At 42.4% G+C, this 12629-nt stretch overlaps 1 protein-coding gene across 1 annotated transcript in view; it reads left to right on the plus strand.

Annotated features, from left to right (window-relative positions):
- The window catches only part of POLN (DNA polymerase nu), a 419903-nt gene that overhangs the window by 249949 nt on the left and 157325 nt on the right, over window positions 1–12629 (plus strand). The window contains exon 17 of the mRNA XM_029592374.1: window positions 12267–12381. Coding sequence (XP_029448234.1) covers window positions 12267–12381 — 115 coding nt within the window. The remainder of the gene's footprint in view (window positions 1–12266; window positions 12382–12629) is intronic.

Consider the following 12629-nt stretch of genomic DNA (forward strand, 5'->3'; position numbering starts at 1 on the left):
TCTACTTCATCATCCCGGGCCCAGTGCTGTGTCCTGCAATCTGCCCCACATGTCTCCTGGCGTTGTGCTCCTCTGCTCTAACATAAAAGAAAGCTCACTCCTCTCGGCAGGTGCTTGACCAACAGGTTCTCTTTCTTCATGCCTCTGCGTCTGGCTATTCCTGATTCCGAATACAATTGAGACCCAGCCTGGCCCCTGACCTTGCTTGTGACAGTTGCCTACCCTGATCTTTGCTTGCCTCCTGCTTTTGAAGGACTCTGCCTACCTCGACCCTGCCTGCTGACCACATCTCGGTCTAATGATTCTGTACCATGGCTTGGCCCTGTTAGTCAGACCTCAGGTCCACTCTTCCATCTGTGACAATTTGCTCAGGCCATGGACCTAGCTGACGTTCCCCTGATAGAGTTTCTGTGGGAGCTCTCACAGATGGTCCAACAACAAAAAAATCAAGCTTACACTATTTGGGGTTCTGCAAGACATTTCTTTGCAGCTCAATAACTTGCAGTTGTCCCTAGCTATAGCTATGCCATCTCCAACATCACTACAACCTATCACTGCCTCTGCCTTATCTCTGACTACTCCTTCACTTTGCCTACCTCTTCTGTCTTGGTATGATGGTAATCCCAAGATCTGCAGAGATTTCATCAGTCAGTGACTGATTCACTTCAAGCTCCAACCATCCAACTTTGCATCTAAATGAATGAAAGTGGTCTTTATAATCTCTCTGCTGTCTGGTCAGGCTCTGGCATGGGCTTTTCCCTTATAGGAGAGAGATGAACCTAGTCTGTAATCACCAATTATTCCTGACTCTCTTCAGGAAACTCTTTAATAAGCCTGCTCAAGCATCTTCTTCAGCCTCAGAATTACTCTGCCTGAGACAGGGCTTCATGACTATTGAGCAATATGTTGAACAATTTCATACCCTGGCCTTTGAACTTTCTTGGAATGAAGAGGCACAGATGGCCGTATTCTAGCAGGATGTATTGGACAGGGTCAAAAATGAACTGGCCGGCCGTGATACCCCTGCCAAACTGAATGACCTTGTACCCCTGTGTGTGAAAATTGACATTCCATTTCAAGAGAGATCATGAGAACGGGAGACCCCCAGACACAGTGCCCACTTAGATTTGGCCCCCTTCACAGTCCATATCCAAGACGGAGCCCACGTGAGCTAGGGTGATCCAAGTTATTGGAAGAAGAGAAGCAACAGCGAAGGCTGTACAACCTCCATTTGTACTGTGCAGGAAAGGATTATTATGCCTCCTCCTGTCCATAGAATTTGGGAAAACTCCCATGCCTAGGATTGATATCCTAGGCTTTACTCACTTTCTTCCCTCATGTCAAATTGTATTGACTGTTCAATTGAGTTTTGAAGCTAAAGAATTATTCTCAGAAGCCTTTTTGGACTCCAGCACCACTGGCAACTTCAGCAATGAAGCCCTGCTGGATAACTTTCATATACCTTTACTATCATTGAAAAATCTTGTCTGTATTTCTTCAGTCTTTGAAGAACTACTGCTAGGAACCATTCACTACTCAATAGGACCTACGATATTACAAGTGGGACTTCTGCATGCAGAAGATATATCATTTTTTGTGCTTGAATAGGAGGTCAACTCCATTCTGCTTGTTCTACCCTGGTTACATCGGCATTGTCTTGATTATTTATTGCGAAATGGAGAGATCCTCTCTGGAGTACCCATTGTTTTCAGAGTTGTCTGCTTCCTGTATATCCTCCTATGCAACTCTGCTGATCGGATCTGCCAATTCTTCCAGGTTTGCCTATGCCTTAAGCATTGTTTGCAGACATCTTTAGCACAAAATAGGCTGAGACTCTCCCACCCCATTGCTCCATACAATTGCGCCATAAACTTAATGCCTAGAAAAACATTACTTTGGGATAGAGTGTACCTACTATCTATCCCCAAGTCTGAAGCAATGTCTGAGTACATCTGAGAGAATCTCGACAGAGGTTTCATCAGGCCATCCACTTCTGCTGGAGCAGGATTCTTCCTTGTTGGCAAGAAATATGGTTCCTTGCACTCAGATATCAATTACTGTGGTTTGAATGCCATCACCGTAAAACACAAATACCCGTTGCCATTTATATCTGAATTCATTGACCAGCTTCAAGGAGCTTCAAAGATCACCAAGTTGAATCTTCAAAAGGCATACCATCTCATACATGTATGAGAAGGCGATGAATGGAAAACCTCCTTAAATATTTGAGAGATATCCACTATGAGTATTTACTGTCTGATGCCTTTCGGTATGTGCAATGTACCGGCAGTCTTCCAGAATTTTGTCAATGACATATTCAGAGACTTGTTGTACACTTGTGTCATAGTATATCTCAAAGACATTCTGATCTTCTCATCTGACCTTTGTCACATCATTCTATGTGAAACCTTCATTATGTTAAAACCTAGTTATCTATATCTTTCTTGTTAATCATATGCTTTTGCTCTCTACCCTCCCACTCTGTAAACTCCCTGTTCATTGTAACTCTATCTTCATTGCCTATTGGTTACTCCTCGTTTCAATGTAAACCGGTATGATAAGACACTAGTCTTGAGTATCGGTATATTAAAAAGTATTTAAATAAATAAATAAAATAAATTCTCATGTTAAGGTTGTGATCCAGTCAAGTTGGAAAAGTTTGTTTTTGAACAGTCAGAACTTCCATTCCTGGGTTATATCATCTCTGCATAGGGCCTTTGAATGGACCTCTCCAAACTATAGCAGTTATGGATTGGCACTAGCCAATGGGTCTCAAGGCGATCCCACGCTTTCTAAGCACGGGATCGCCTTGAGACCAATCAAAAAATTTACCAATCAAAAAATCAATCAAAAAACCAATCAAAAAATCTACCAATCAAAAAATTTACCAAAATGAGGACTATCCAATGTGACTGCTGTGGAGCCTTTATTTTCAGGGAAAGCACCTGGAAACTTAGAGCTTGCCCAATTTGTGCACAACTCTCTTCCTTGAAAAAGGAGCTGACTGAGGTTAAAGATCAATTAGCTTCAATTACAAGAATTACACCCACATTGCATTACTCAGAAAAGAATTCCCCAATACCACAGAAAAACCAGGAGTCAAGAAATAGAGATACAATAGGCTCAGGTAGGATAACACATGTGACCCACAGTCACCCAATCTTGACAGATGGGCAGCCAACAAGTATACCCCCCCACTCAAACAGGTCATTAAGGAACTCATTAAAAACCAGGATTACAGTGGGCTCTGGTACAAATAGACCTGTGATGAGGAGACACACACTGTACCAAATGCAAAATGAACAAAAAGTTTTCTCTATATTAAAAACTGAAGAAGTTCTTGAGAAAAACATTGAAGTGTTACCAGAAAAGAGAGAAAAAACCCAATGCATGCAGAATTTCAAGATCCATAACCAAAAGAAAAAGCTAATTGAGATGGATAACTCTGTCATCAGTGGCAAAACTGCAAAAGGAAAGAGTGAAGTGAATAACAAATCTCAACTAAAGTCTCATAAGGAGTCCAGGAAAAGCAATAACCTTAAAGAGAGAACCTGGAAAGCTATGACCACAAATGCTCATAGTTTGGGAAATAAAATCCCAGATCTGCAGGCCCTAATGACGGAGGCACAATTGGACATTGTTGCTATCACAGAGACATGGTTCACAGAATCTCATGATTGGGATACAGCAATACCAGGCTATAACTTGTTAAGGAAGGACAGAGTGGATAGAAAAGGGGGAGGTGTGGCTCTTTATGTCAGAAACAATATCCAAGCATCTGAGCTGCAAGGAAGTTGGGGCAGGGAAGAAGCACTATGGGTCGACCTAAAAAAAGATGACGGAGCGTCCATTTATATTGGAGTGGTTTACAGGCCTCCAAACCAAAAGGAAGAGCTGGACAGAGATCTGGTTGAAGACATCCATAAGATAGGTAAGAAGGGAGAAGTGGTGATCATTGGTGACTTTAATATGCCAGATGTAGACTGGAAAATCCCATCTGCAGAATCTAAAAATAGTAGAGCGATAGTGGATGCCATGCAAGTAACTTTGTTCAAACAAATGGTAATGGAACCCACGAGAGAAGGAACTATACTCGACTTAGTGCTCACTAATGGAGATAATGTCTCTGTGTCCAGGTGGGCACCCACCTCAGCACCAGTGATCAAACGGTATGGTTTAATATCACTAAAAGAATATGGAAAAGAAGCACAAAGACCCGAGTTTTACAGTTCAAAAACATGGACTTTGAGGAAATGGGGAAGTACATTGAGGAAGAACTAAAAGGATGGGAGAACAAGAGAGATGTGGATCAGCAGTGGACCAATCTAAAAGGAGCAATCACCAAGGCAACTACTCTATATCTTAGAAATGTAAAGAAAAGCAAAAGAAAATTGAAACCTATCTGGTTCTCAAAGGAGGTGGCTGACAAAATTAAAGCTAAAAGAACAGCATTCAAGAAATATAAAAGATCCCAAAGGGAGGAACACAAAAAAGAATATTTGATTCAACAGAGGGAGATGAAGAAATTAATCAAGTCGGCAAAAATTCAAGCGGAAGAGAGGATTGCCAAGGAGATAAAAAATGGTGACAAAACATTTTTCAGATACATCAGCAAAAAGAGAAAAGTCCAAAGTGGTATAGTGAAATTGAAAGGTGGAAATGATCAATGTGTGGAGAGAGACGAAGAAATGGCAGAAATATTAAACGAATACTTCAGCTCTGTGTTCACTAAAGAAGACCCTGGAGAAGGACCATCTCTACACAACAAGAAACTGGAGGGAAGTGGTATAGATGAAAATCCTTTTACAGTACAAAATGTATGGGAAGAGCTAAAAAATCTGAAAGTGGACAAAGCCATGGGACCTGATGGGATTCATCCAAGGATACTGAGGGAGCTCAGAGATGTGCTTGCGGGTCCGCTGTGTGACCTGTTCAATAGATCCCTAGAAATGAGAGTGGTGCCGACCAAGTGATTGGAGAAGAGCGGTGGTGGTCCCGCTTCACAAGAGTGGGAACAGAGAGGAGGCTGGTAACTACAGACCGGTTAGCCTCACTTCGGTGGTGGGAAAAGTAATGGAGTCACTATTGAGAGAATAGTGAACTATCTACAGTCGGAAGAATTGATGGACCAGAGGTAGCATGGATTCACCAGGGGAAGATCCTGTCAGACAAATCTGATTGACTTTTTTGACTGGGTAACCAAGGAATTGGATCAAGGAAGAGCGCTCGATGTCATCTACTTGGATTTCAGCAAAGCTTTTGATACGGTTCCGCACAGGAGACTGGTGAATAAAAGAAGCTTAGGAGTGAGTGCCGAGGTGGTGACCTGGATTGCAAACTGGTTGACGGACAGAAGACAATGTGTGATGGTAAATGGAACTTTCTCTGAAGAGAGAGTGGTTTTAAGTGGTGTACCGCAAGGATCGGTGTTGGGACCGGTCCTGTTCAATATCTTTGTGAGCGACATTGCAGACGGGATAGAAGGTAAGGTTTGTCTTTTTGCGGATGACATTAAGATCTGCAACAGAGTGGACACGCCAGAAGGAGTGGAGAGAATGAGACGGGATTTAAGGAAACTGGAAGAGTGGTCGAAGATATGGCAGCTGAGATTCAATGCCAAGAAGTGCAAAGTCATGCATATGGGGAGTGGAAATCCGAATGAACTGTATTCGATGGGGGGGGGGGGGGGGGGGAAAGGCTGATGTGCACGGAGCAGGAGGGAGACCTTGGGGTGATAGTGTCTAATGATATGAAGTCTGCAAAACAATACGACAAGGCAATAGCAAAAGCCAGAAGAATGCTGGGCTGCATAGAGAGAGGAATATTGAGTAAGAAAAGGGAAGTGATTATCCCCTTGTACAGGTCCTTGGTGAGGCCTCACCTGGAGTACTGTGTTCAGTTCTGGAGACCGTATCTACAAAGAGACAAAGACAAGATGGAAGCGGTACAGAGAAGGGCGACCAGGAAGGTGGAGGGTCTTCATCGGATGACATACGAGGAGAGATTGAAGAATCTAAATATTTACTCCCTGGAGGAAAGGAGGAGCAGGGGTGATATGATTCAGGCTTTCAGATACTTGAAAAACTTTAATGATCCAAAGACTACGACAAACCTTTTCCATCAGAAAAAAATCAGCAGAACCAGAGGTCACGAGCTGAGGCTCCAGGGAGGAAGACTAAGAACCAATGTCAGGAAGTATTTCTTCACGGAGAGGGTGGTGGATGCCTGGAATGCCCTTCCGGAGGAAGTGGTGAAGTCTAAAACTGTGAAGGACTTCAAAGGGGCGTGGGATAAACACTCTGGGTCCATCAAGTCTAGAGGACGTGAATAAAAAGGCAGCAAAACACTGCACGGAGCGGCAGTAGCCACAGAGGCATTCACGGAGCGGGATGCCAGTGGTTGGTGTTCTACCTTCACGGAGCGGAAGGATGGAGGGCTGCCATCTCCAAAAAAAAAAAAACAGGGGCGGGTAAGAGTATGGGGCAGGGGTGTGGCCTGTTTGTTGCAGTGGTTGTTACCCCTAATGGAGCTGGATGTTCACTTGGATGCAGATCCGGCACTGCTCTCTACATTGGTGGTGGGGTGGAGGGGAATTAGGGCTGGAGGGTACTGGAAGCCAATAGTAACAGGTGCGTGATAGAAAAAGATTTAAAAAAAAGGATAAAGTGCGTAGCTTGCTGGGCAGACTGGATGGGCCATTCGGTCTTCTTCTGCCGTCATTTCTATGTTTCTATGTTTCTAAGATTCACTAATTATTACAGGCAGTTCATTCACCATTACTCTTATTGTTTTTATCATTGTCCTTAATAAAAGAGGGGCTAATACCAAGGACTGGCCACCCAAAGCAACCTGAGCCTTTGCCCTCCTGAAATCTGCCTTCCTTTCTTCACCTATACTGCAAAGACCTGATACCACATGACCTTTTTATTTGGAAGTCGATGCCTCCTCTGTGGACATAAGTGTCATTATCTCGCAATCCGCCCATAATGGCAAACTGTTAACCTGTGCCTTAAGCATTGTTTGCAGACATCTTTAGCACAAAATAGGCTGAGACTATTCAAGTCCATTACCTGCTATTAATTAAGTTGACTTACAAAATAGCCACTGCTATTACTAGCAGCGGTAACATGAAATAGACTTAGTTTTTGGGTACTTACTTGCTATGTTTCTTATGGCCTGGATTGGCCACTGTTGGAAACAGAATGCTGGGCTTGATGGACCCTTGGTCTGACCCAGTATGGCATGTTCTTATATTCTTATATTCTAAAAAGTTCTCCTAAGCAGAAAGAAACCACAGCATTGGTGATTGTGGGCTGCTTGCCATTAAACTAGCTTTGGAAGGTTGGCAGTAACTATAGGAGGGTGCCTTGCATTCCTTCACTGTCATCACTTGGCACATTTAAAACTAATCGGACAAAGTTCTTTTTCACTCAATGCACAATTAAACTCTGGAATTTGTTGCCAGAAGATGTGGTTAGTGCAGTTAATATAGCTGTGTTTAAAAAAGGATTGGATAAGTTCTTGGAGGAGAAGTCCATTACCTGATATTAATTAAGTTGACTTAGAAAATAGCCACTCCAATTACTAGCAACAGTAACATGGGATAGACTTAGTTTTTGGGCACTTGCCAGGTTCTTATGGCCTGGATTGGCCACTGTTGGAAACAGGATGCTGGGCTTGATGGACCCTTGGTCTGACCCAGTATGGCATGTTCTTACTGACCATAAGAATCTGGTATACCTCCAAACTGCCAGAAGAATTTATCAATGACAAATCAGATACTCCTTATTCCTTGCCGGTTTTAATTTCTGCCTAACCTATTGGCCAGCTGGAAAAAAGTGTTAAAGTTGATACCCTTTCTAGATCTTTTGACCCTGCTGATAACTCCAGAGATCCTCAGTATTTCCTTGACCCGGCCAAGATTATCACGATCACCCCTGTGGTATCAGGTGGTACCCCTCCAGGAAAGATATTTGTACTCAAACCTCAGAGATGAAAAGTCTTGAAATGAACTCATGATTTTAAACTGGCTGGTCTCCAGAGCATCTGCAAACTGTACACCTCATCTCCTGCAACTACTGGTGGCCCAGTTTAGCCAAGGATGTACATGACTATGTATCCTCCTGCATTAATTATGCACAAAATAAAACCTCTTATCAACGACCAGCCCATTTCTGTGCATAAAACCTTTTGAAAATTACCTTGTGAAAAGTCTTGAGACTGGGTTAAAAGTAGCTAGAATTAAGGTTGCTATGCAGTGGCACCAGCATAGCTGGGAACTTTTGAGTTCTGGTTGCTCTAAGATTGGTGTAAATTGGCTGGGGGTCTCTCTCATACACACAAACACTCCCTCTTTCAGACATGCAAACGTATGTTCTCAGACACATACACTCAATTTCATACATTCACTATCTGATATATATTTACTCACTCTCTCTTTCTCTGATATATACTCACTCTCTCTCTTTCAAACATACACACACATATATTTTCTCTCTCTGACCAACACACACTGTTGTTGTGCTGTTGCTCAAGCACTCAAACAGCAAGTGCTTCCACACAACCATGCCTTCCCCCAAGCAGGCATTGCAGCAGCATCACATAAAGTTCTTGCACTGGCTGCCAGCTCTTCCCCAACCTGGAAAAATCACCTTCCCTCCATACCTCCAATAACCCAGCTTTCTCTGTGGGCTTTGCCCATAGAGGGCTCGCTCCTGCTCTCTGGTTGCACACACATGAACTCTCACTACTGCTTGTCTTTGCATTCAGGCATAGGAGTTTCCCCTGGAACCACTGCTTCCCTTCCTGAGACTATGCTTGCTTACAGGTTTACCATCCACAGTGTTTTTCCATTGGCTGTGTCCCAGACAGCCTTGCTGACTCTTGGCCCTTTCTATACATGATTGGTTGGTGAGAATGGATACATCATCATAGAGAAGTAAGAGGGGACAGGCCTTGGAAAAACACACACATGCTATGTCTAGAGTTGAGATGGTGAAATTTTTTTTTTTTTGCTGGGTGGGAGGGCTGGATATTGGATGGGGTAAAGAATGTTGGACTGTCTGGCAAAAAGCCAGACATCTGGCCACCCTAGGTTCAGTGCATACATTTACTTATTACTGTTTAGATTCTGATCTGCGCCATGATAGGAAATCTAACCAGTCAATACTAAGACATCTTTTTAAAAATTAACTAAAACTGTTTTGTTCAACTCTTTCCCTTCACACACAGCCAGGGCCGGCGCCATGCACTGTACAAGCCATGCACTTGCACAGGGCAGCCGCTCCAAGGAGGCAGCAATCTGGGTCCACCATTGGCCAAAATGGAGTGGAGGCTACAATGCCACATGGAGGACTCCTCCCCAAGGGCAGAAGCACAGAAAAGGCCATGGGATGCATAGGAGGTCTGCCAAACCCCTGCCTGATCTGATGTAGGGGGAAAAAAAGCAAATCCTCTGTGCAAGCCAGCAGCAGGAGCAGCGGCAGCATTTGAGAGACATCATCTCCTGCTGCTGCAGGGTCAGTCTCGTGAGAGGAGCAGCGAGATTTCACAGCTCCTACTGCGACACTAATAAACTGTGCTAGAGAATCCCAACACTTGGAGTGGGAGGAGAAAGAGCCTGGGAGTGACTAGGTGAAAAGGTGGGGGAAGAGCATGGGGGGGGGGGGAGGAAGAATGTGATAAAAGGATAGGAAGAGGAGAAAAGAGCAAGAGATGGAGGGAGGGAGAGGAGGAAAAGGGGGAAAAAGATGAGGAAATAAGGTGAGAAAGGGGAATCATCTGAGATAGTAAGGGGTGAGAAGGAGAAGAATCGCTAAAGGGACAGAAATGGGGGAAGAACTGAGGTAATGTGAGAAGGGGATGGAGAGAAGAGCCTTTGGAGGGAAAGAAGGGGTGAAAAGTGGGGTAAAGAGGAAAGATAGTGAGGGAAAGGGGAGGAAGAGCTGAGGTGGTGAGGTAAGGGGATGAGAAGTAAAGGAAAGAGTCAAGATAGTGAGGCCACGGTCCGTCCAGTGGACCCCATCTGTCTGCCAAAGGCCTAAGTTGAGAAGAGGCTTTGGGCTTCCAGCGGACTGCATCCCACCAGCAGCTCAAGTGGAGTGGAGGCCACCTTGTGATCCTGACCTGATACAGGCCAAAGTGAAGAGACGGACCCAGAGCTCCCAGGGGAGCAATTGGAAGAAAAGGTGAAGCCCATGTATGAGAGCATAAATGTGTTTGTGAGACAGCATGTATCTGTTTGTGTGTGTGTGTGTGTGCAAGCATGTGCATCTAAGAGAGGAAGTATGAGTATTTATGAGAGAAAGAAAGTGTGTTTAATCTTATTAGTTTTAATTATTGGGTGTTTGATGTGTCTGCTGTTTTGAAATATTTTACTGGTGTTTGGGAAATAAAAAAAAATTTAATGAGTTTTTAAATATTGGATGTTTATTCTTCAGCTGTCTTGAAATACTTCTGTTTGTTATTAATATGGATTTACTATTATGGTTGATATTTTATATTTCTTGATTTTATTATTGATATTTTATGAGGAATGGTGGTTTCTGTTTTGCATTGTTACACTGTAAACAGAGTCTGGCATTTTGCAATGTTCAGTTCAGTTTTTGTCTGCATATTTCTATTTCTACTTTATGGTCTCTTTATTCTGTATATGGTGATGGTCTATCAGTGATTTGCATGTGTGACAGAGGTGAAGTATTCTGCTAGTGTGTAGTTTCTGTGTAGGGTTGTATAGCAGCCTGGCTTGTTCCATTTTTCTAATAGGATGTATATTGGTATTTTAGGAGCTAGTGTTATATTTGCAGTGTTACTTTTTCATAGGCAAGATTGTTATTGTGTGAATGATGACAGTTAGTGCTGTTTTGGCATGGGAGGTTTGCTATATTGTAATTGTTTACTCATGGCTTTCTGAGGGTCAAGCCCACATTCAACATGCATTACAATAGGCCTAACAACATATGGGTATTTTTGCAGGGTTTTCTGGTTGGCACCTCAGCAGTGCATGTAAATATAATATACAGGTTTTTATAAGGATATTTTCACCTCAGAAGACTGTACTCTGAATGTTATTTATTACAGAATCTGCTATTAAAGATGCATAATTTGTAATTGTGCATTTGTAGAGGGCCGGAGTAGGGGAGAGGGGTGCTAAGGCATCTAATACTCTTGCATTGGCCATGAGTTCCAGAGGAGAGGGGATGGACCCAGGTAAGGAGGAATGGCAGATTTTAAAGTTTAGATTATTGGAGGGAGATGAATGAATCACAAGGTGGGGGGAGGGGGGCCAGCACACTACTTGCTCGCACAGGGCAGCAAAAAAGCTATCACCGGACCTGCACACAGGTTACTCTAAAGAACAAGTGAATAAGGAACTTCAAGACAACTCTTAATTTGAAAGTCTCCACATGTGGGATTGATTTAGCCCTGCTTGTCCATGGAGAAAACAAAGTCACTTATCTGTAATTGGTGTTCTCCATAGTCAGCAGACTAAATTGGTTACACATTCCTTCCTAACTTCCCTTGGAGTTCAAACATTTTTTTTTCCATAAACTATAAGAGATCTTGTGACATGTAGCTGTGCAGTGCCTTCTAGGCTTTCCTAGCTCTCCATCCGATGAAGTCACTCACATGTGGGGCTGATTTTATCTTACTAATTACAGGTAAGCAACATTGCTATAATGGCTGAAGGATCAATGTACTATCTAGTAGAGAGGAAATCAAGGTTTGATTTATAATCAGTCTGCTCTCTTCAATCTGCTCTTCAAGCTAAATAGGGCTGTGATTGCTAATGAAGTAAGGAGGAAATGGAGCAGAAAAGTAAGGCTACACTTAAGGGAACCCTAGAGAGGAGTATTTTAAGTATTTGGACTGCATCCTGTTCTCCTGTTCATTGGAGGGAGCAGCAGTATATGACCGATATTCAGGAAAGAATGTGGAAGAAAAAAAATGAGAACATATGGGAAATCATGCCTAATCTTTATCTGATTAGAGCAGAATATGCTGAAGAAAAAAAAGAGTGGCCTTATAAGAGGATAAACAAGAAAATATTGTTAAATCTAAGACAATGTCCATATTTAGTGCTCCATTTTGTGGTATTAAACATATGAAGCACTTGTGAAATGTTTAATAGTATTTTATGAGACATATTGAAAATATTTAATGCCATGTTTGTGGTATTAACTGAAAATATTAATATAGAGTGTGCTGAAACAGCAAATACTGGACCAATAAGATTAATGGTAACAGATGGGCATTTTCTTTGCTAGATTTTTCACAAGTTGAACTACGAATACTTGCACATTTCTCTTGCGATCCAGAACTTCTGAAATTGTTTCAAGAACCTGAAACAAGCGATGTATTTAGAACATTGGCTTCTCAGTGGTAAGATTGTATTGCACAATAACATATGAAACACTGGAGTTTCTGTGAATTTTAATGTAATAATGGAGTTAATTTTAATTGTGAACTAATGCCAACCAGTTTTATAACATAAATCAGAGAGTTTTTAAATAGGAGGTCTAGGGATGTGCATTTATTTTATTTTGTTTCAATTCTGCACACATTAATTTTTTACGCTCATAAAATAAGTTTTAAGTGTGTAAAAATGATTTTATGCATGTAAAAATGCA

This window comes from Rhinatrema bivittatum, chromosome 1 (assembly GCF_901001135.1).
Source record: "Rhinatrema bivittatum chromosome 1, aRhiBiv1.1, whole genome shotgun sequence".
NCBI classification, from domain to species: Eukaryota; Metazoa; Chordata; class Amphibia; order Gymnophiona; family Rhinatrematidae; genus Rhinatrema; species Rhinatrema bivittatum.